The sequence below is a fragment of the Pseudogymnoascus verrucosus genome, assembly GCF_001662655.1.
Source record: "Pseudogymnoascus verrucosus strain UAMH 10579 unplaced genomic scaffold scaffold_49, whole genome shotgun sequence".
Classification (NCBI taxonomy): domain Eukaryota; kingdom Fungi; phylum Ascomycota; class Leotiomycetes; order Thelebolales; family Thelebolaceae; genus Pseudogymnoascus; species Pseudogymnoascus verrucosus.
Window position 1 is genome coordinate 110676 of NW_017263700.1, and position 21392 is coordinate 132067.

Here is a 21392-nt window from a genome sequence, read left to right on the forward strand (position 1 = left end):
ACTTCGAATATCAAACAGCCTAACACACCCTATACATGATTCTATAACTATCATATTGATACGCTAGAGGATGGTTTATGAGAAGAGGACAACCCCATACTATTAAACACTAGTGGGAAACTTAATCTAGACATCGGCGCTCTGATCACGAGACACTATCCCCAAAGTAGCGTAGGAAGGTATCAACTACATGAGACCACTCAACCCTTCAAGGACGTCATACAAACGTATTCATTACCTCCAGCTCCAATAAACAAAAAGTACGTAAAGCATGTAAGTCCACCAACAGGTCCCTTTATTTCATTTCAATCCCCGCGGAGATCACCAAATGCCGGGCACAAAGCGTGAGCAGTCCCCGGTTGCTACACCCCATCCAGCAAAGGCTCGGTGGAACGGCGAAGAGGTCTCAGATGTAGTGCATCATCCATCTCAAATCCTAGTGGCTTAAATCGCGGCACATATATCAATTTCGTTGGTCAGCATCCCGCTTCCCAGGTTCCCCAGACGGAGGGTGATGTAATATCACCATGGTGCGGGGTCAAAGACTCGCAGTACGTATAAACGCCACCCATCCATTCACCTCTGGCCCTCCCCTCTTGTCAAGAGCCCAGAATCTCTCGAGCTATAAATCTTCCCTCATATACAATCATACGATCATATTTCCAATCCAAGACAAGAAAAACCATCCATAAGAATATTGCAATCATGCCTTCTCCCCTCGACGACGCAACATTCTCCCACACCCTCCCCGGTGTCCCCCGCCGCGAATCCGACGCCAGCGACAGCGGACGCCGTCGCTCCTCCGCCAGCAGCTCTGGTCGTTTCTCCTCTCTAAACTACCAGAAGCGTCAGGGATCCGGGGACCCAGAGGCCATTGCTAGGAGGGAATCGTATAACGACCAGCGCCGCGAGAGTGGCTGGTTCGGAGGGCTATGGAATAAGTATGTCATATTCCCCCACCACAATCCCCAGAGACGGCAATGTGGATGGGACGGGATGTTGGAGCAAAGGACAGAGGAGCTAACTGGTGTGTAGTTGGATGCGTGGCCCGAGCCAGACTGTTGCGGAGCGTCGCCAGTCGGAGAGTGCGCAGCCTGCTGCTGGGGAGACGAAGGCTGCGGGTGTGACGGAGCAGGCGGGGGAGCAGGCCAGGAAGCAGTCGTGGGGGTCGAAGCATATTCATGGGACTGGGGCTGGGGCGGCGGCGTGGCGTGCGCAGTATCCGAGGAGAGGGAGTGGGAGTGGGAGTGGGACTCAGTCTTGAGTAGGTTTGAGTATGTTGACTGGTTGAGTGAGGTTTAGCTGAAGGGGGATTCTGTGGGGTAGTGAAGGGATGTCGGAGACGCTGATGGGTTGGAGATTTGTTTTAAAATCGTCCTGTTAGTCTAGGTTAATACAAGTGCTTTATATAAATGCAAGTGTCCCTGGTGAAGTGGGAAGATGAGGCTGGTGCGTTTACTAACCATCAATCGGTCGAGGCAAGAGAGATGTGGGGGGGTTATCTCACATAGCTGTAACGGTGGGTATAGTTATCACATCACACCAAGGCGGGACAATGAGTGAACAATTTTTTGTTTATTCTTGATCTGAAGTTGTATAGCAAACGCCGACACCGTCATTATTCCTATAAACCAGGAATTTAATTTTCAAAGCCCCCATAGCAAGCATCAATGGTGAATACATAAGCACGAGGAACAATTTCAGATTCAACAATGGTTGAGCCGGCACGAAGCCGGTCGGGCTTAACGCCGCAGCAAGACTCTTTCGAGCACAAGCCGAACAGTCCTATGACTGCCAAATGTATCGCGAAGTACATCCTAATCCCATTTTGCCATCCCATCACACCCATTGTGTCTCAAAAAACGCCCATCCATTCGTTGTAACCGCAGGCAATTTACCTGACAATTCCCTCGAACCTCTGCTTGTACCATTTGACGATCTCGTCCTTGCGGATCTTGTGGGAGGCACCGACGGAGCTGCGGGCACGGCGGCGCTTGGCGACGCGCTCACCACGGCGGCTCATGCAGACGTAGAAGTCCATTCCGTAGATACCGATTCCGGGGTCGTACTTGATACCGAGATCGATGTGCTCGCTGATACCGAAGCCGAAGTTACCGGTCTCGGAGAAGTTGCGCTTGCGGAGCTCGTACTCCTTGACCTTGAGGCCACGCTCGAGGATCTCCTCAGCCTTGGGGCCACGGATGGTGACGTGGACGGAGATCTTCTCGTTACGACGGATACCGAAGGTACGGACGGTGTAGCGGGCCTTGCCTGTTGCGATTTTGTTAGTGAAAAGTTTAAGAATTGGTGGATGAGACCCTTGGAATCGCAATTTCAAGGGAAAGAGGACAGAACGTACTGTAAACCGGGGTTTGACCAGAAAGCTGCTCGAGCACCTTTGCGGCACGAGTAAGTCTGTCACCAGACTCTCCGACGGAGATGTTGAGGACGAGCTTCTGGATACGAAGATCCTTCATGGGGTTCTCGGTCTTTTCGGCCTGTCATATTGAATCAGTATGCCGATGATTATACATAGATCTATCAATCATACCATCTTGAATGTCGTTGGGGGTTGATTCCTGGGTTGTCGTTGGGCGTTGAATGAGGAATTTCGATATTGAGAAGTTCGCGGAGGGTAAATCGCTTCGCAAACCCTAAAGATTTTAGTCCGGGATGACACTAGTGACGAACGCGGACTAGCGTAAAATGGAGATTTGAGCTGGAGCTAGCAGAGCCGCAGCGGGCCAAGGCGACTGTATCAACCATCAAATTCGCGATTAGAGGCTTGTAACAGAGCTCTAGACGTGATATTGAAGTTATTACTACTTCAAATACACAATCTTTGAAACAATAAGAGAAGTTGCTTAACGCGCTACTCATACAAGATGGCGAACAAGCAGGGAAAGATGGTGAGTTGCCCCCTCCCGACATTCGATTAATGGGTGTTATTGACAGGATAGGCTAACTTATATCCCATCATAGGCCGGCCTCGTAAGTAGATACCTATGGACGCGCCTGGGGCATACCGTGTACCAGAGACGACAGAAGGAAGAGAAGCTGATTCCATATAGATCAACTACCGGATGAGGGTGACCATGAACGACGGTCGCCAGATGATTGGACAGATGCTGGCTTTCGATAAGGTCCGTTTTCGCAGCTGGGATGAATTGGGAACGAAATACTGACGGCGTCGCAGCACATGAACCTCGTCCTTGCCGATACCGAAGAGTTCAGACGTGTCAAGCGCAAGGCAACCAAGCCCAGCGCCGCCCCCGGCGCGGCAGGCTCCTCTGCACCACTCGTCGAGAACGAAGAGAAGCGCACCCTCGGCCTCACCATCGTGAGAGGTGCCCACATCATTTCCCTATCTGTGGAGTCCCCGCCACCAGCCGATCCCTCAGCAAGACTTGGAACAAGCGCGCCAGGAGGAGCCTCTGCGGCAATGGCTGCTGGCCCTGGTATTGCTAGACCAGCGGGCCGCGGCCTCCCAGTTGGACTCACTGTACGTTTAATTGATACGCCATATACGATTGCCGCTAATTTACTTTACAGGGTCCTGCTGCTGGTGTTGGAGGACCGCCTCCTGGACTTGGAGGATTTGGCGGAGCGCCGCCGTTTGCTGGAAGAGGTATGCATTGGATTTCACGAGACCAAGATGGTAACTAATCAATTTGTTATAGGCGCGCCTCCTGGATTCCCAGGCGGTTTCCCCCCACCACAAGGTTTCGGAGGGGCACCTCCGGCAGGTTTCCAACCTCCTCCAGGATTCGCTCCACCAGGAGCACCGCCAGGATTTGGTCGTGGAAGGTAGATACCCAGGGGCAATTAAAGAGAGATTGCATCACGATATCAGGCTTTGTGACTTGGTGTGGAGGGATGATAGTAGTTCAAGTGATATAAGGCGTCAAAAGGGGCGGCGTACCGGCTTCGCATACCAATGGAAAAGTTGTAGCATAGAGAGCGACAATTCCATACGTTATATGACCATATTTCTTTTAAGCAGTGATGTTAATTACCTATTTTGCTAATCGATTGACTTCTTTGGGGTAAAATGTATGAAGCACGTGACCCGATGTAACCCGGCCGCTCCAACCGATTTCCCAACCTTATCTGAAATGTCCTGAAAACAGTTGCACATCACTCACCCAACAATCTTCAAGATGGCCGCCTTTGTCAAAGCGATCAACGCCAAAATAAGGGCACACCCCATGCTCAACTATGTGTGTTCGACACGTAAGTGCCCTCAATTCGGTTCCCAGGGAGCCCAATCCGCGATTCCGATATGCGGAGGCAGTTGTGATTCACCATGAAAACTGACATGATATCTCCACTACAGATTTCTGGGGCCCAGTGTCCAACTTCGGTATCCCCATCGCGGCCGTGATGGACACACAGAAGTCACCCGAGCTGTACGTTTCCCCCTGCATGACCCCGTGCGATTTCAATCCCCTCTTGACTGCTCCCCGACTCCGGTCGTCCCGCCGATCCAAGACTGACTCCCAACAAGTATCTCGGGCCAGATGACCGCTGCTCTTTGCATCTACTCTGCGACATTCATGCGCTACTCCCTCGCCGTCTCGCCGGCTAACTACCTCCTCTTCGCGTGCCACTTCATCAACGAGGGGTCGCAGTTAACACAAGGATACCGCTACCTGAACTACCACCACTGGGGCGGGAAGGAGGAGATGGCCAAGAAGGGCGAGCTGTCAAAGATTGATGCTCCGGCTGAGAGCAAGAAGTTGGGCGAGTTGGTTGAGAAGGCCAAGACTGAGTTGAAGAAGTAGAGGGATCGCTGGTTGGGATTACACTCATACGGTGGAGAGGATGTCTTGGGGAGGAATTGAGGATGCAGGAAGTGATAGATCTACCAAGGAGACTCGAGGGTTATACAAATCTACGGTGATCAGAGTGAAGCGGCGACTTCAGACTGGAAAGAAGCATGTAAACAACAATAGACTTCAGTGCTATGTGCTATAATGAATTTAAATATGTTGATTGCTTTTCAAACGGCATAGGGTCTACATTATCCAAGCCACAAACTCAGTGTCATTGAATTATAAAGCCTCCTGACCGTAGAAGTAAGATTTTTGACTTGGTGATTATGGTGGTTGAAGCTTCGGGCTACGAACCCCGGGGCTAGGTTGAGAGATTGTCCACCAGTTACATCATTTACAGTCAACAGACAATACGTTGAAATCGATATAAACTCACATTAGAGCCGATATGCCCTTAAATTAGATGATATGGCTGGGTATCTACAGTAACACAAACGACTAACCAACCGATCACAACGATGTATGATCCCCCCAAACCCCCGTTATTTCTACGATCAGATTGGCAACTGTGCTAACCGCCCACAACGTGATCAATCCATATCCAATCTTCCTAGTCATCATCCATTTGTTGAGCGGCACGAGGATCAATAATGCCACGAGCGTAATAAGCAGTGAGACAGCCGAAATCAGAAGTGTCGGACTGATATCAATCACGTAGGGCTTGTACTTCATCGGCCGCCCTGGATGCTTTTCATGTTTGTGGTTGGCCTCCGTGAGCGTCATATAAAGTCCACTCCCACCAATTCCTAAGAGAATGTTGAGCATCGGGCCACCAAAACACGCGGAGAGCGCCATGACGGGATATCCAAGACGCGCAACAGTGATGTCTGCGACAAGGTCGCCTAAGGAATTTCCAACAGCGAATATCGTGAGTCCAAGAATGGCATCGGAGATACCAACGATGACGCCGAAGGCTTTCAGCACCCCTACGACTTCGTTGGCAATCGTGGAGATCCAGGCAATGCTGACAATGAATCCAAGAAAGCAAAATAGGTGCCTATATTTTGGCATCCTATCATGTCTTGTTGTGACAGTCAGGATAGCAAGGGTAACTAGGGACCCAATCAAGCCATACAAAATCATCATGAAAAGGGGTTTCGGCTGCAGGTCGTCATGGTACAAGTTACCCCATAGAACAAGGGAGACAAACACAGGCGCGGTGAATATCTGAACCACAACAAGCCACCTATTCCAATCGGCAGGCTCTGGCAGGGCTGACTCAGCCTGCATAGCAAAGTAATCTTGGGCCGGATTGACGTTCTTTGGCGGTAGCGGCTCAGAGTGAGGGTTGCCGTGATAGATGTCCTCAGTTGCGATGGCTATGCTAGCTGCGTTCCCATGTCCGGCAAGTCCACGAACGTTTTGCTCCACTCCAGGAGTAAGCAGGACAGAATTGCGGATAGAACTGCGGCGATAGTTGGCCCATTCTGGTGCGACTTCATTGTCTGTATAAGGAGCCTCCCCGGGAGGCCCCTGGACCGTCGCACTTCGAGACCTTGATTGGCGTTCTCGAGCATTCTCCAGTTCAAGCTCTTCATCATCCTCTTTTAGTTCACTCTCTACGACCGGCAGTGTCACAGCCAGTAAGAAGATACTTGGTGCAGAGACCACGCTCAAAATTTTATCCCAGAAACTCTTGCCTTCCCAGTTCTCAAACGTAGGAAATAAAGAAGCGCGGATAACTTGTGGGGCAGGAAGGTAGCGATATGGCCACCACCTGACAAGCCTTCCGGGGACCTGTCCGTAGAATGATCGTCCACCAGGCGTCCCTGGGGGACTTAGAGTTCCCGATTCGGGCCTTGCTTGTGGGGGAGAAATAAGCTGTGGAGGAGACATTGGCCGCGGTGAGTCCGTATACGCAGGGAATGCATATACCGGTGATAACGAGCGCGTTCTGGAGCTGTCTCTTGAATCGGGAACACGTATCCTTGGCCGACTAGGTCCCTTAGTTCGGGGAGAATAAACCGGCGAGGGGTTTACGGTCGCTGCTGCTTGAAAGAAGTCGGGTTTCAACTGGTGACCGCCAAAAAAATCTGGTGCGGGTGGTGCTAAGCCATGCTCATTTTGTTGCCCAGCTTGAAGCGGTGGACTGGTGTCTTCGGGCTCACGAGGAATCGGCGGAGACGATACTGAAATTACTGGCGAGGGCGGTATGGCGTCACCAGTTTTTGGAAACTGCTGGTTTCTGTCTGGTCCTCCGGCGGTGTTTATTGGGGCCAGATACCGAGGGTCGCTAGGCCCTGAACCATCAATACCGCCGCCTGGGGCTTCTGCGGCAAAATAATGACTAGGATTCCTCGGGTTCTTATTGACATCATCCGCGGAGGATGCCACCGTTGGAGAATAAGGTTCGATCAAATCCGCTGAACCTGACGGGTGGTCTGCATCAGTGACGATAACAGTACCCTGCTCAGACGGATTGGACTGAACAGTTCCTCGGTCGAAAGATGGGTTGGAGGATGGCACCCGATCATCTGAATACTGTCGAAGTCGTATTTGGTGTTCGGAAGTACCCCTCGCTTTTTGAAGTGAAGACAAAACCGAACGAAACTCCATTGCTCCGATGAGACTGGGTCTGATTGGAGTCATCGTGTTCCTTCTACCGCCCCTTGGACGCAGAACCCGCATGCTGTTGCTCACTTCTGTAGCAAACATCCTCCCCCTCTCTCCTTCACCATCGCTATCATCATCGGAGTCTCGTTCGGTATTGGGCGATCGGTCGTGGAGACTCCTTTCCAAGTCCGCAAAGTCTTCAGTTGACCGTCCAAGGGCCCCTCCACCTTCTTCACCATCTTCATCTTCGTGATCTTCTATCAGCACTTCTATCTCCGCAAATGCTGGCCCTTGATAATGGCCCCGTGAAAGGGCAATGCGCTCTCTCTTCCTTCGTTGTCGCTGGAGATACCAATGCCATGTCACAACCACCGCCACGTAAAATACGTAGAAACCGATCATAACGCAACACTCCCACAAGTACAGGACACCATCGGCCAACATAACCATGCTGAAACTCGCAGCCACAATAAAGAAGCCGACATCGCGAACGAAGCTCTTCTTTCCAACCTTAAACTCTCTGACCAAGGCCATTGACCCCGCAACAACCCCGGAGATAAATCCAGCGGCGCCAATCAGTTCTCCTACAGCCATACTCCCACTGTGAGTGCTCATTGCCGCAAATGTCGAGAACACATCCGGGCTGCCGTTTCCAAAAGCCAAGAAAGTAACACCAGCCATACTCTGGCTCATACCCAGAATCGTGGCAATCGTGCTGAGATTTATACAAAAGAAGTCGCTCGCAGCAATACCGATCGTCGTGAACAGTAGCCCAATCCACAGAACGAGTATTGTGAACGCGACGGGTTGCGCATTTGGAAGAGCGCAGTAGTAGAGGGATAGGTAAGACAGGAGGCCTGCTTCTTCGTCCGGACAGTTTGCTTTTATGAAGGCGCATTTGTCGTCTGCGAAATGGACGAGCCGACACTGCAGAGCTGATGTTAGCAATCGTTCTCCAGGGCCTATCACCATGACTGACCTCTTCATCTCTCTTGAGCAACCTGTTGACGTCGAGTTCCGCCACTGCACGTCGCTGGACACTCCCATACTGGTCGCCATACTTGTATCGGGCAACCTGGGTCGCAACCAGACTAATCAAAGCAAAGGCGCAAAGCAATAGAGTCGATATATAAAACGAGCGGAAAGAGAACTTGGCCCTGGCCCTTCGATGTTGCGTCGATGTCGCCATTAACCCGGGACTAAGCATTGTATCCTAGAGCATTGCATTGTTTGCGACTCGGTTTATAGCATTGCGATTGTGCAAGTGGCAAATATGGATATAGTTTAACAAGAGCGAGCTGTAAACTATAGAATCATAGTATTGCTCATATGAGTGTCGCGACTTCAAGCTGCACAGCCACACAAATGCCCAGAAACTCGGGGGATGCAGGTTAGATGACGACGTTAGTACCTTCCAATCGCCCCCCGCGGGTCCTGTTCCCTTATCGGGACCTGTACCCCAACTTTAACCAAAAGCAACCTCAAAGTCACGTGATACACCAAGCTCCGCGTGTTTATTGTTTACTCAGATTGCAGGGTCGCGATCGTGGGATTGCGGCAGGAACTACCAGCGACAACGAAATTCGACACAGATACGACATATATTGTGCGCATATTGCGGGCTATAACTCAACATGCCTCGAGTCGCTCAGCAGCCCAGAACTGCTGGTAGCAGAAATGTATCAAGCGGGGCACCAGCAACCCCGTTCAAGTCGCAGGTCAAGTACGGATTACCATACCAACAGATCAAATAAATCGCATACTAACAGGGCGGTTTATTAGAATTCCTCTAAATGATGATGCACAGGAAAAAGCGAAGAGATTGCAGTCGAGACATGCGCTCCATGATATTCAAATGAACCAGATCAAGGCCGCAGCATCACCAATGCGGAAACTTAGCACCTACGAGCGCGCAAATAGCGCATCGCCCTCTTCGAATCCAAGGACGCCCGCCCGGCGGACAGCGAATCGTGGCAAAGAAAACGATATGGATGAAGATTTGATCACTGTTGGTGGAACAGCAGTTACGCCTATGAAGAGGGTGCCTATACTTGCGAACTTTGAGGAATGGATGAAGATGGCTACAGACAACAAAATCAATGCGACCAACTCCTGGAACTTTGCTCTCATCGATTACTTCCATGATATGACGCTGCTCAAAGAGGGGAATGGTGTGAATTTCCAGAAGGCCAGTTGCACGCTGGACGGCTGCGTCAAGATCTATACAAGCCGAGTCGACAGTGTAGCTACGGAAACCGGAAAGCTATTAAGTGGTCTTGCTGATAGCGGAAACAACAAGAAGAAGCGAGATGGAGCAGAAGGAGAAGAAGGGGAAGAGAGCGAGGAAGAAGTCGAAGATGAAGATGGGACAGTGAGGAGGAAGCCAAAGAAGAAGGCCCAGAGGTCCTCGGAAGCCACATTAGCGCCGTCGTTTGCTCCACTACAACTGAAGAAGTTTGAGCTTGAGTTCTCTGTTGATCCGCTGTTCAAGAAGGCGTCAGCCGACTTTGATGAGGGAGGTGCCAAGGGGTTACTTCTTAACCACTTGTCTATCGACTCCCAGGGCCGCATTGTTTTTGACAGCAGCGATGATGCAGGAGATGCATCTGCGGAGGGCAGAGGAAGGCAAAGGAAAGGCGACACCATCGAGGAGGAAGAGGAGGAGGAGACACCAGAGCCAAGTTCGTTGCTAGACGACACTGCCAAGCTAGAGGACGACGAGGAAGATGCTGAGATTGACATCGCTTCCTTGGGGGCTAGATTCTTCCCAGACCTTGATCGCCTTGAGGAGCAAGATATTTGCCCCTCTCTGAAGAACTTCGACCTCGGCGATCCTTCTGGGTCGATGGACATTCCATTCCTGAAAGCACCTGACGATTGGCGTCAAGATCGTGAAAAGACTGCCGAAGCAGGTGAAATTGGCGATACTTCCGGCGTCTTCCTCGACGATGACAACCCAGCTGGGTTTGATGACGATGATGACGGACTGCTTGGCAACTTTGATATGCCCGATGCAGGTTTCGGTGAAGGTGGCGAGGCATGGGCTAGAGATGCTGCTATAGAGCCCCAACTTCGAGTCCATGATAATGGAATCAACGGCGAAGGGGAAGGAGCTGATGGCGAAGACGGAGCAGGAACCTTTGATCCGGAAAGTGGAGAATTCATTGTATCTCTCAACCGCTCAAAAGGCGGCATGGAAGGAGGCCACGAAGACATCCTGAGCTATTTCGACCAGGCCCTCCAAAAGAACTGGGCTGGCCCAGAGCATTGGCGTATAAGAAAGATCAAGGACTCCGCCAAGGCAGTTACTGCCCCCAAAGCTCGCAAGGAAAAGGAACCGTTCGAAATTGACTTTGTGTCAACACTGGACCAAAGCCTTGCCGAATCGATATATACGCCTGCCAGCTCCAACACCGTCATTTCCATGCCTAAGAAGGATTGGAAATCGAAGACCCGGAACCTCCTCCCCGACGACAAGCACTTCTCCTCAAAGCAGCTCTTACGCCTCTTCCTCAAGCCCAAAGCACAGATGGGCTCTCGTCGACCTGGGATTGGTAACAAGCTCGGCAGCTTTGGACAGGCTATTAAGAAGGAAGAGGATGTGCCTGAAGGCGAGATGGACGAAGCTTTCTGGGCACAGAAAGAAGACCCTATTATTGCTGGAGCCGACGAGGAGGCTCCAAAGGGCGACTATGACGCAAATTTCTTCCAGGACGATGGAATGCCAATGGGCGGTATGGATGATGACGATGAATTTGCTGATGCGAGAGACCACTTTTCACCAGGCCCAGATGGGAATGGTAACGAGGGAGGAATGGCTGGCATCAATAATCTCCTAGGCGGTGGAATGATGGGTAGTCAGGGGACTGAAGGAGAAGGCGCATTTGGAACGCAGCTTGTGACCCAGAGTCGAAGATTGCGGCCAGAATATGTGCAATATGCCCGTGTCGCTAAGAAAGTGGATGTTAGGCGGCTGAAGGAGGAGCTGTGGAAGGGTATGGGTGTCAAAGGCCTTCATTCGGTATGTTCAACCTTTCCCCTTGCATCTCAAAATCTAACTGTAAATAGGAGGCACCACCAGACGCATCAGGTCGACTGCCTACACCAGGACCCGAAACCGAGGAGAAACCGGACGAGGTTCTGCAGTTCACCAATGTGATGCAAAACCTGCAAACAGTATACCCAAAGCAGGCCATGAGCGACATCTCGACGAGCTACTGTTTCATTTGCCTGCTACATTTGGCGAATGAAAAGGGGCTTGTTATCGAGAAGCAAGAGGGTCTGGAAGAGCTGACAATTCGGAGGGATTATACGGCTGAGATCACTGTTGGTGGGGGTTGAGTGGCCTCAACGCTGAGGCCGATGCCGTTTATGTTGCAACGAATTTGATATGTCCATGGTTGCTTTGGGATGGAGTTTCGGGGGATACTATGGTTGTACAAAGGGTTGAGGTCGCAAGGATTGACTGGTAGGAAGGGGGCATTTTTGGTTTTAATGAAGCATGCGACATCTGTATTAAGGTTTAACTGATCCAATCACGTTGTGTGTGGTAGACCCCGAAATTGTTCTCAGGTGAGAAAATGTAAACAGAAATATCGCCACGTGACAAGTTTATAGTGTTTTCCCAGCCAATGTAATGTAATTGTAGAAGAAATAAACATGTCAAGTTATTGATAGAGAGGCGAGTAAGGTGGAAAGAGAGAAAACCACACCCACTTATGGCGTTCCCGTCCCAATATTGTGAGGTAACACCAAGAGCCAAGCCACGTGCTTCTTCATGGTAGCAGCTTCCCGCGATCTTCAACATTCGACTTGCCCCCCCCCCCCCAAAATAAATACCCCGACCTCACCAGCAGTGATCCCTCGCCCGAGTCCCCCCAATCTGGACCCTGTTGGCGGGCACCCACTGCAAGAAAGAAACAAATCGGATTAAATCAAGTTCCTCGATTTTTTTTCTTTCATGGGAACAAACGGAAATAATGACACCTCGGTTCCGCTGAGACCTTCTCTTTCCGAATTTGACCAAGCCGCTGAGGCAAGGAGGGAGAGAAAAAGAGCCCACGGACGCAAAAGAGGTACAACGACAAACGAAATTTCTAATCGTGTCCTGAGAGAGATTCACCTGGGAGGGGGGTTTTAAACTTTGTTCATCATCGGGTTTACCATCGTTCGTTCATCGATCAAGGTGGCGCTTCTTGTTATCAGCTCATTTTCGTGAGAGTCGACTCTTGAATTTCAACTTTTTTCAATGGCTTTGTCGCCGCTGAGCTAGGACGCCGATTAGTTGGAAGCTACAACTTGGGGGGCGGGTTGGTGAATTGGATAACTCGGCACTGCTTTGGCTGACTGAGGATAACTTCACCAAGTCAACTTCACGCCTTCACCGCTACATCCGCTGTTGTTCTCACATGATCAACTTGTCGCCGGCGTCGATATATACACATCAACACGCTCTCGCACCTCACCAAGCCAATACACCAAACCAAGACCCTCTCGCCCACAAGAAGGACAACCAGACGCCAACCCAAACATCACCACCACCACCGGGCCCAGCATCACCACCAAAATGGCCAACTCCCCAACACCAACCCCCGACTCCCCTTCCCCAACCTACCCCCAACCATACCCCCCAATACCCCCCTCCACCTCCCCCTCAACGCGGCGCATCCTAATCTGGCTTCACGAAGTCCACCTTGCCACCTCTCAGCACCCCACCCCCCCCCTCCCCGCCCCCCAAGGAACCTGGCGCCGTCTCGAGAAGCGGATCCGTGGGAAGCTCTGGACTGGGAAGGGCAGCGGCGGTGTCAAGTTTGGGAAATCGGGGAACGGGATTGGGATTGGGATTGGGGGTGGGAATTGGGCCGTGATGGATGAGGAGGACAGGGAGGGGACGAGGATGTATGCGTTGAGTGAGAAGGGGATGGAGGGGGGGAGGAAGGTGGTGGAGGAGTGGAGTTGGGATGTTGAGAGGGAGACGGAGAGTGAAGGGGGGGAGAGGAGGAGGGGAGATGAGAAGGAGGCGAGGTTGGAGAGGGCGGCGGAGTTGTTGGGGAGGCAGAAGGGGAGGGGGGAGGCTAATGGCGAGATGGGGGGTGGTTGTTTGAGTGTTTGAGTGTACTTTGAGCGGGTGGGGTGTATTGAGTTGGTATGATGGTGTTTGCTCTATTATGGGCAGGGAGTTTGGTCGGGTTAGGGGTGTAATAGTTGGGTTTGGATGGATTGGATGGATTGGGTGAAGGGTTAATAGAGGAGGAGTTCGCTGTACTCTAATACCATAATGATACCAGATTGTACTGGCGAGAGGAATCAAGTCACATTGCAATCACAATCATAGTCACGAGAACGAACAACATATTGCAAATGGCATGTGGTATATGTTTTGTGAATTTCATTGCCCACCCCACACCCACTCCTCCAGACGGGCTCCGATAAACACAAAAGGTAAAGTAACAGTTTGACAGACTACCCGCTATGGCAAACGCAACAAAGGTTGATTCAGGATAGTTCCCAGCAGGATTGAAGTATCGAAGATACCCGTCCCCGCTGAGCACCACCATTCATCAAAGCAATCCCCTGGGCAGATTATAACCATCCATTTGTGTGAGTTACCGCATCCGAAATCTCATCAAAGGACGCCGAAAGGAGTTTCCGGAAGAGCCGTCGCCTTTTCCATCGACAAAAACCCGCGTTGTTGGTGTGAGAGAAACCGTGTTAAACAGGGCAAAACAAAAATAACATTTCGCAAAGGGGCAGGGAAGTGGGGGGGGACGTTGGGCAGAGAGAGGGAAAAAGGAGAAAAACCATGATATCAAGGATCGCAGGATGGTGTATTCGCAAATCGCATGTATTTCGTACGTTCGCAGCAAACGCCCCCCGCCGCCTCAGATCCGCATCAAATGCTCGCGCTGACTAGATTAAGACACTGATGACGGACTGTGTGCAGGGGGGAAGTTGCGGAACGGGGCCTCGTGAGACGACAAGATTTAAGACTCAGCAGCTGGGGCAGTCTCGGTGGCGACCGCCTCAGCCTCCTTGGGGGCCTCGGCGGCGGCCTCAGGTGCCTTCTCGGCCTCCTTTGCCTCGGCGGCTGGTGCGGCCTCGGCCTCGCCGCTGTCGGAGGAGGTCCACAGCGTCAGGTTGTCGCGGAGGAGCTGCATGATCAGGGTGCTGTCGCGGTAGGACTCCTCGGAGAGAGAGTCGAGCTCGGCGATGGCGTCGTCGAAGGCCTGCTTGGCCAGGTGGCACGCGCGGTCGGGCGAGTTCAGGATCTCGTAGTAGAAGACCGAGAAGTTGAGGGCGAGACCCAGGCGGATGGGGTGGGTGGGGGTGAGCTCAGTCTGGGCAACGTCGGTGGCGTTCTATGGGAGATGTTAGTTTCAGATCGTGTCTGTACGAGTATGGGAACCGTACCTTGTAAGCCTCGTGTGCGGCAGTGGCAGCACCCTTGCGCTTCTCTCCCGAGGCGAACTCGGCCAGGTAGCGGTGGTAATCACCCTTCCTATAAAACAAAACAGTCAGAATCGGATCGTGCGGGGTGTATATAACACAAGATTGGCGATAACGTACATCTTGTGGTAGAAGACCTTGGACTCTCCGGACTCGGCCTTGGGGATCAAGGACTCATCAAGGACGTCAAGGACATCCTGGCAGACCTTCTCGAGCTCGGTCTCGATCTTCTGGCGGTAATCGCGGATGGTGGAAACGTGCTTCTCGGTTCCCTTGGACTCCTCCTTCTGCTCGATCGAGGAGATGATGCGCCACGAGGCACGTCTGGTACCCACGACGTTCTTGTAGGCAACGGACAGAAGGTTGCGCTCGTCAACGCTGAGCTCTCCACCAAGCTATCGCACAAACACGTCAGTCGATGTTCAGATCCAACCTGGGGCGAACCCCCAGCGACACCCAAGAACTGAGCCTCATACCTTGGCGACCTCCTTCATGTATGTAACCATCTCATCGTATCTCTCAGCCTGCTCGCACAGCCTCGCGAGGAATGTCTTGCTAAAGGTCGCACAGAGATGTTAGCGGACTGATCTGTGCACAGTAATACCACGCCCATCCGGTGCGGTGTCGTTATTTGTGTTTGGATATTGCAAACAAGATCACTTTCGGGCGCATGTTTGGGGTGTAGTTTCATACCTTTCGCGCTGTCACGGAAAGTACAGGTCAGCATTCTGATCAAGAGGATGATATTGAGGAGGTATGAGAGGGGTCGACGCGGTACATGAGGCTGTCTATTGTGCTGAGACACCGGCCTTGACCTGACGTGATGACGTGTAGTGGGTAGGAGGAAGAACTTACTTCGGTGGCCATGGTTGCGATGAAGGTGTTTATGTGATGTGAGGTTGGTAGATGTGAAGAGGAAGTATTGAAATTGCAGAATGCGCGTGATTCAGGATGGTAGTAAGTAATGGAAGTTTGATGTGGAAGTTGTAAGAAGTTGGCGGGCTGAGATTGAATGAGGTTCCGGGGCAGCGATGGTGCGAGGTGGTCCTAAGCGAATGAGTTGAGAGAGCCCAGATTGAGTGGTGGGTGAGTGGTGATGCGAGAGGGGTGTGGTGGTGGGAACTTTTTAGAGTGGGAAAGTTAGGGGAAGCATAAACAACGACGCGGGCAGGCTGATTAGACTATTGAGGACTATTGAGGACTATTAAAGGGTAATAAAGAGTAATAAAGAGTATTATTGGAGGGGCAGTGGACTACTTTTGGGGAGTTTAGGGAGTTAATGAGGCGAATAAACTGGACGCGGCGACGCCCTATTAGATGGACAAAGAGTGACTTTTGTTAGGGGATGCTGCGTATACTATAGTAGTCTAATAGCTGGTGTATCCACGTCTCTTATGTCATTACAGTGTACCAACTCAGTGAAGCCAACCACAGTCCTCTACAGCCGTATACATAACCTCCACCTCACTACTTTGTTGTTGTTGTTGTTATTGTTGTTGTCTGGTGGGCGTCTTATATAATCTAATATATTTACACAGCCTCACAACCATCGACAGCCACCAAAATCACAAGGCAGATAAGACAAAAGAGAGTTAAGCGACGGCGACAGACACGCAGCAACTTGTTTACTTCACAAATGAATTTCACATGCATGTTTCCACAGTTGCAGATCGTGTAATAGGCGGAGGCTACGAGGCATATATATATGTATGTACGTATGTATGTTGAGCATCTCATAAAGCGTAAATATCTCTCACTGTAGAAAAACAGATACCGTCCACAGCACACCGGTCAGCGGCGACGGCGTCAGTCTCTTCCCTTGTGAGAGAGAGCACCGCCGAAAGTCGAAGACGAATACATCGTATGATGCCCGCAGATCCCCACATAATTGGCTTGAAAATATGCCAACTATCAGGAGACAGTTGTTTACCATAAGTGAGTGGAGATTTGAGCACAGATAGGTACCAGTAATTTGTATGTGTGGTACGCGCCGAGTAGAGTACCCCTCTTTCACGGCTACGAGCCGGCCAGTCCGCTGAGGGAGGGACTACATACAAACTGCTTACAGTAAGTACTTGAGATGTTGGATAGTTGATGTTGGATCCCTATCCAGTTTTATTCAAGCCCTTTTTCCCAGGATGATACGGGATCTGTACTCTGCTGCATGAAGTACTGCACGAAGTATGCACTATTAACATCCTTAACACCATCAGCACCATCAGCACCATCAAACACCACTCATATCCGAGAATAGAAATATTCCATGGGTTTCGGGTGGCCAAAGGTGGCGGGCGGCTGCCTGGAAGTGGGATCGATCCTGATACTCTAGTATGCTATGCGCTGGTATGCGCTCTGTGGAGGGGGAATTCCCTCACTCACTGGTGCCGGCCTCACGTAAAAAATGAGGCGCACGCACTCTCGAATTGGGCCGCCGCCACCACGCCCTAAAACACATGCTGCATATTTGCCGCGTCGTTCTCAAATAGCCTCAGTCCTTGGCTGAAGAGGGATAGAGTGCATGCTGTACTGTACTGTACAAAGTATGGAGAAGATCCCTCTCTCGCTCGTCATCGAATGCTGGCTGTCGATGGGAAAAGGAAGGGCCTTGGGATGGCCCCGGCGGAGGACTAGCTGGTTGCTGGTGGAGCATAGGGTACTCTACTCGATCTACTCTATCTACTCTACTATTCTTAGACAAGTGTAATATGAAGGAGATGAATATAAATTACTATAAGGCTGTCCATACTGTTATATCATATAACAATAACTGTGGTTAAAATCCAAAGCCTGTATTTCCGTGGAATTCTCCTCTCCACTCCCCTCCCCTCTCAACTCCTTAGCTACCAAACACTAGTTAGTCACATGACTAACTTCTCCAAAAAAAAAAGCCGAGCCAAAATAAACTTGGCCGGTCCAAACCGCCGGCGCTGCTAGTGATCCCGGTTCGCGTGTGGAGGAACGTTGAACTACCGTAGAACCGCAACGTGTTGTTATCGAGGAACATTTTCTAAGCTATTGTAAGCAGCCCGGACGTTCCTGTAAATCTGGCCATTCCTTCCCGTTCCTGATTCCCTAGAGAAATCCCACCGTCAACAACTGTAGAGAACTCTCATTGACACATCTACGCTTTCGTACATGATTGCTTTGATTTAATTCAACGTCCGTGACGTTGCTGCTACTGCTGCCCCTGGCTCGATAAGAATTTCATCCACCAGACTTTGGACTACCGACCCCCACGCCATGGAGAACGCATTCGCCCAGTCTACGGGACAGGTTCTCAAGCATTTTTCTGTGCAGGAGCATAAGGGACTCGATGATGCGCAGGTAATTGCGTCCAGAGCGAAATACGGGAGCAATGGTAAGTTTCCCTGACCTGGATATAATGGTTCAGACCAGTTGTTGACGTTGTACATAGCTATTCCCGAGGAACCCCCGACCCCGGTTTGGGAGCTTATTCTAGAGCAATTCAAAGACCAGCTCGTCATTATCCTTCTCGGTTCCGCTGCTGTATCATTTATCCTCGCCCTTTTGGAAGATGGAGGTGGCTGGACAGCTTTTGTGGACCCCGCAGTCGTCAGTGTATTATTCCAGTGGCTGCTTAACAATTGCTAACATTCTTGAAGATCCTCACTATCCTTATCCTAAACGCCGTCGTCGGTGTCTCCCAAGAGAGCAGCGCCGAAAAAGCCATTGCTGCACTACAAGAATACTCTGCGAACGAAGCTAAGGTTGTCCGAAATGGCCATGTTGCTCGCGTCAAGGCGGACGAGCTGGTTCCCGGAGACATCATCACAATCGCCGTTGGAGACAGGATACCTGCAGACTGCAGAGTCATCGCCATCCAGAGCAACAGCTTTTCCGTGGACCAAGCTATCCTGACTGGAGAAAGTGAGAGCGTGGGCAAGGATGTTACGGCTGTCAAGGTGGAGAATGCTGTCAAGCAGGATCAAATCAACATGCTCTTCTCTGGAACAACTGTTGTCACTGGCCACGCTACCGCAGTCGTTGTTTTGACCGGCCTGTCGACCGCCATCGGAGACATCCACGAGAGCATCACCGCACAGATTTCCGCACCTACACCATTGAAGGAGAAGCTCAATGATTTTGGAGACTCGCTGGCAAAGGTTATTACCGTCATCTGTATCCTTGTTTGGGCTATCAATATCCGCCACTTCAACGACCCCTCGCATGGTGGCTGGACCAAGGGTGCCATCTACTACCTGAAGATTGCCGTATCCCTGGGAGTTGCAGCAATTCCCGAAGGTCTCGCCGTTGTTATCACCACCTGTTTGGCCCTTGGAACCCGCAAGATGGCTGCCAAGAACGCTGTTGTCCGCAGTCTCCCATCCGTCGAGACTCTCGGTAGCTGCAGCGTCATCTGCTCCGACAAGACCGGTACTCTGACCACCAACCAGATGAGCGTCAACAAATTAGTCTATCTGAATGAATCCGGCAGCGACCTCGAGGAGTTTGACGTTGAAGGCACGACTTTCTCCCCAGAGGGTAAAGTCCGTTTCCAGGGGACTCAGGTTACTGACCTTGCTGCCACATCCTACACCGTGGAGCAAATCGCTGAAATATCTGCTTTGTGTAACGATGCTCAACTCGCACTGGACGACAAGACTGGCATCTACTCTAGCGTCGGTGAGCCCACCGAGGGCGCTCTTCGTGTTCTGGTCGAGAAGATTGGCACCCCAGAGTCCTCAAAGAAGGCCCAAAACGGAAACTCCGCACTCGCAGACCCGCTCAGCAAGTCCAGCTCCTGGTATGAACGCAGAGCTCCTCGTTTGGCAACATATGAATTCTCGAGAGACCGCAAGAGTATGTCTGTCCTTGTGGGCGACAAGAACTCTCAGCGTCTGTTGGTTAAGGGAGCCCCTGAGGCTATCATCGAACGTTGCACCCATGCCGTCCTTGGCGCTAATGGCAAGAAGGTCAAGTTGACTAAGAAACTCTCTGAGCTACTCCTGAAAGAGGTTGTTGACTATGGTAACCGTGGACTTCGCGTCATTGCTCTCGCAAGCGTTGAAGATGTCGAATCGAACCCGCTTCTCAAGAAGGCCAAGACTACCGAAGATTATCTCAAGCTCGAGCAAAACCTGACTCTCGTTGGACTCGTTGGCATGTTGGACCCCCCGCGACCAGAGGTTGCTGGCTCGATCAAGAAGTGCAAGGAAGCTGGTATCAGAGTCATTGTCATCACTGGAGATAACCGCAACACTGCTGAGACCATCTGCCGTCAAATTGGCGTCTTTGGCCCTCACGAGGACCTGACTGGAAAGAGCTACTCTGGACACGAATTCGAGAAGCTTAGCGAAAGCGAACAACTGGAGGCTGTTAACAGGGCTTCATTGTTCTCCCGTGTTGAACCAACCCACAAGCTAAAGCTCGTCGAGCTCCTCCAAGCTCATGGCGAGGTTGTGGCAATGACTGGCGATGGTGTCAATGATGCCCCAGCTCTCAAGAAATCTGATATCGGTGTTGCCATGGGATCCGGAACTGACGTCGCCAAATTGGCTTCCGACATGGTCTTGGCCGACGACAACTTTGCAACCATCGAGGTGGCCATCGAGGAGGGCCGTTCGATCTACAACAACACCCAGCAATTCATCCGCTATCTCATCTCGTCCAACATCGGCGAGGTCGTGTCCATCTTCCTGACCGCCGCCATCGGCATGCCCGAAGCCCTGATCCCCGTCCAGCTCCTCTGGGTCAACCTCGTCACCGACGGCCTCCCCGCCACCGCCCTCTCCTTCAACCCCCCCGACCACGACATCATGAAGCGCAAGCCCCGCCGCCGCAACGAGCCGCTCATCAGCGGCTGGCTCTTCTTCCGCTACATGGTGATCGGGATCTACGTCGGGCTCGCCACCGTCGCCGGCTACGCCTGGTGGTTCATGTATAACCCTGAGGGCCCGCAGATCAGCTTCTACCAGCTCACGCACTTCCACCAGTGCTCGGAGAAGTTCGCGGATCTGGGATGCCAGATGTTCTCGAATGATATGGCCAAGTCCGCATCTACTGTCTCGTTGTCGATCTTGGTCGTCATTGAGATGCTCAATGCTATGAATGCCTTGTCGTCGAGCGAGTCGCTGCTTACCCTCCCGCTGTGGGAGAATATGATGCTCGTTTATGCGATTGCGTTGTCGATGGCTCTGCATTTTGCGCTGCTGTATACGCCGTTCTTGCAGACGCTGTTTTCGATTCTGCCGTTGAATATGAATGAGTGGTATGCTGTCTTGGCTATTAGTGCGCCTGTTATGTAAGTTATAATACCCCTTGATGAAGTAGAATGTTGCTGACTTTAATGTAGCTTGATTGATGAGGTGTTGAAATTTGCTGAGAGGCAGATTTATATTGAGACGAGCTACGCTGAGCCAAAACCGAAGAAGGAGTAGAATAATATATAGGGGACAATGTGTACATTGTATCATCATCATTTTGCATAGTAGACATAGATTTAAATGCACAACGTATCAAGCAAGTCCAGGTGGTCCCAATGCACAAAGTATCAAGAAAGTTCGAATGGTCCCAATGCACAACGTATCAAGCAAGTTT

General features: G+C 51.3%; 8 protein-coding genes across 8 annotated transcripts; 5 read left to right on the top strand and 3 right to left on the bottom strand.

Moving 5' to 3' along the window:
- The first annotated feature begins 92 nt into the window (after positions 1 to 92).
- Positions 93 to 1413, top strand: VE01_08759 (uncharacterized protein). The gene is made up of 2 exons (XM_018278178.2): positions 93 to 941; positions 1036 to 1413. The coding sequence occupies exons 1-2, from the start codon at positions 706 to 708 to the stop codon at positions 1262 to 1264; spliced, it is 465 nt and encodes a 154-aa protein (XP_018127127.1). The 5' UTR covers positions 93 to 705; the 3' UTR covers positions 1265 to 1413.
- A 143-nt stretch (positions 1414 to 1556) lies between these two features.
- On the bottom strand, positions 1557 to 2610 carry RPL11 (60S ribosomal protein L11). The gene is made up of 3 exons (XM_018278179.2): positions 2552 to 2610; positions 2360 to 2498; positions 1557 to 2271 (listed from the first exon to the last, which is right to left on the bottom strand). The coding sequence occupies exons 1-3, from the start codon at positions 2552 to 2554 to the stop codon at positions 1895 to 1897; spliced, it is 519 nt and encodes a 172-aa protein (XP_018127096.1). The 5' UTR covers positions 2555 to 2610; the 3' UTR covers positions 1557 to 1894.
- Positions 2611 to 2759: 149 nt separating this feature from the next.
- VE01_08761 (uncharacterized protein) lies at positions 2760 to 4028 on the top strand. The gene is made up of 6 exons (XM_018278180.2): positions 2760 to 2909; positions 2983 to 2991; positions 3072 to 3143; positions 3197 to 3502; positions 3553 to 3628; positions 3681 to 4028. Exons 1-6 carry the CDS (start codon positions 2886 to 2888, stop codon positions 3809 to 3811), a joined length of 618 nt encoding a protein of 205 aa, XP_018127089.1. The 5' UTR covers positions 2760 to 2885; the 3' UTR covers positions 3812 to 4028.
- Positions 4029 to 4146: 118 nt separating this feature from the next.
- Positions 4147 to 5011, top strand: MPC1 (pyruvate transporter mpc1). Its single transcript, XM_018278181.2, has 3 exons — positions 4147 to 4233; positions 4337 to 4409; positions 4508 to 5011. Exons 1-3 carry the CDS (start codon positions 4161 to 4163, stop codon positions 4782 to 4784), a joined length of 423 nt encoding a protein of 140 aa, XP_018127090.1. The 5' UTR covers positions 4147 to 4160; the 3' UTR covers positions 4785 to 5011.
- A 185-nt stretch (positions 5012 to 5196) lies between these two features.
- Positions 5197 to 8809, bottom strand: VE01_08763 (uncharacterized protein). Its single transcript, XM_018278182.2, has 2 exons — positions 8368 to 8809; positions 5197 to 8315 (listed from the first exon to the last, which is right to left on the bottom strand). The coding sequence occupies exons 1-2, from the start codon at positions 8593 to 8595 to the stop codon at positions 5286 to 5288; spliced, it is 3258 nt and encodes a 1085-aa protein (XP_018127097.1). The 5' UTR covers positions 8596 to 8809; the 3' UTR covers positions 5197 to 5285.
- Positions 8810 to 8882: 73 nt separating this feature from the next.
- VE01_08764 (uncharacterized protein) lies at positions 8883 to 11961 on the top strand. Its single transcript, XM_018278183.2, has 3 exons — positions 8883 to 9111; positions 9171 to 11409; positions 11457 to 11961. The coding sequence occupies exons 1-3, from the start codon at positions 9023 to 9025 to the stop codon at positions 11727 to 11729; spliced, it is 2601 nt and encodes an 866-aa protein (XP_018127091.1). The 5' UTR covers positions 8883 to 9022; the 3' UTR covers positions 11730 to 11961.
- A 1799-nt stretch (positions 11962 to 13760) lies between these two features.
- On the bottom strand, positions 13761 to 16075 carry BMH1_1 (14-3-3 protein). The gene is made up of 6 exons (XM_059464003.1): positions 15690 to 16075; positions 15528 to 15535; positions 15311 to 15389; positions 14955 to 15229; positions 14799 to 14886; positions 13761 to 14746 (listed from the first exon to the last, which is right to left on the bottom strand). Exons 1-6 carry the CDS (start codon positions 15699 to 15701, stop codon positions 14372 to 14374), a joined length of 837 nt encoding a protein of 278 aa, XP_059319408.1. The 5' UTR covers positions 15702 to 16075; the 3' UTR covers positions 13761 to 14371.
- Positions 16076 to 17834: 1759 nt separating this feature from the next.
- Positions 17835 to 21319, top strand: VE01_08766 (uncharacterized protein). Its single transcript, XM_018278185.2, has 4 exons — positions 17835 to 18192; positions 18250 to 18407; positions 18458 to 21096; positions 21148 to 21319. Exons 1-4 carry the CDS (start codon positions 18075 to 18077, stop codon positions 21230 to 21232), a joined length of 3000 nt encoding a protein of 999 aa, XP_018127093.1. The 5' UTR covers positions 17835 to 18074; the 3' UTR covers positions 21233 to 21319.
- The last annotated feature ends 73 nt before the right edge of the window (positions 21320 to 21392 follow it).

Excerpts from the sequence above, each read along its gene's own strand:
- VE01_08759 (XM_018278178.2), top strand. The coding sequence starts at position 706 with ATGCCTTCTCCCCTCGACGACGCAACATTCTCCCACACCCTCCCCGGT. Across the intron at positions 942-1,035 it reads TTCGGAGGGCTATGGAATAA|TTGGATGCGTGGCCCGAGCC; the intron begins GTATGTCATATT and ends ACTGGTGTGTAG.
- RPL11 (XM_018278179.2), bottom strand. Across the intron at positions 2,272-2,359 it reads TGGTCAAACCCCGGTTTACA|GCAAGGCCCGCTACACCGTC; the intron begins GTACGTTCTGTC and ends AAATCGCAACAG.
- VE01_08761 (XM_018278180.2), top strand. The coding sequence starts at position 2,886 with ATGGCGAACAAGCAGGGAAAGATG. Across the intron at positions 3,144-3,196 it reads AGATGCTGGCTTTCGATAAG|CACATGAACCTCGTCCTTGC; the intron begins GTCCGTTTTCGC and ends ACGGCGTCGCAG. Across the intron at positions 3,629-3,680 it reads GCCGCCGTTTGCTGGAAGAG|GCGCGCCTCCTGGATTCCCA; the intron begins GTATGCATTGGA and ends AATTTGTTATAG.
- MPC1 (XM_018278181.2), top strand. The coding sequence starts at position 4,161 with ATGGCCGCCTTTGTCAAAGCGATCAACGCCAAAATAAGGGCACACCCC. Across the intron at positions 4,234-4,336 it reads CAACTATGTGTGTTCGACAC|ATTTCTGGGGCCCAGTGTCC; the intron begins GTAAGTGCCCTC and ends TCTCCACTACAG. Across the intron at positions 4,410-4,507 it reads ACACAGAAGTCACCCGAGCT|TATCTCGGGCCAGATGACCG; the intron begins GTACGTTTCCCC and ends ACTCCCAACAAG.
- VE01_08763 (XM_018278182.2), bottom strand. The coding sequence starts at position 8,595 with ATGCTTAGTCCCGGGTTAATGGCGACATCGACGCAACATCGAAGGGCC. Across the intron at positions 8,316-8,367 it reads TGCTCAAGAGAGATGAAGAG|TGTCGGCTCGTCCATTTCGC; the intron begins GTCAGTCATGGT and ends TCAGCTCTGCAG.
- VE01_08764 (XM_018278183.2), top strand. The coding sequence starts at position 9,023 with ATGCCTCGAGTCGCTCAGCAGCCCAGAACTGCTGGTAGCAGAAATGTA. Across the intron at positions 9,112-9,170 it reads CCGTTCAAGTCGCAGGTCAA|AATTCCTCTAAATGATGATG; the intron begins GTACGGATTACC and ends GCGGTTTATTAG. Across the intron at positions 11,410-11,456 it reads GTGTCAAAGGCCTTCATTCG|GAGGCACCACCAGACGCATC; the intron begins GTATGTTCAACC and ends AACTGTAAATAG.
- BMH1_1 (XM_059464003.1), bottom strand. Across the intron at positions 15,230-15,310 it reads ACATGAAGGAGGTCGCCAAG|CTTGGTGGAGAGCTCAGCGT; the intron begins GTATGAGGCTCA and ends TTTGTGCGATAG. Across the intron at positions 14,887-14,954 it reads AAGGTCTTCTACCACAAGAT|GAAGGGTGATTACCACCGCT; the intron begins GTACGTTATCGC and ends TTTGTTTTATAG.
- VE01_08766 (XM_018278185.2), top strand. The coding sequence starts at position 18,075 with ATGGAGAACGCATTCGCCCAGTCTACGGGACAGGTTCTCAAGCATTTT. Across the intron at positions 18,193-18,249 it reads AGCGAAATACGGGAGCAATG|CTATTCCCGAGGAACCCCCG; the intron begins GTAAGTTTCCCT and ends CGTTGTACATAG. Across the intron at positions 18,408-18,457 it reads CTTTTGTGGACCCCGCAGTC|ATCCTCACTATCCTTATCCT; the intron begins GTCAGTGTATTA and ends ACATTCTTGAAG.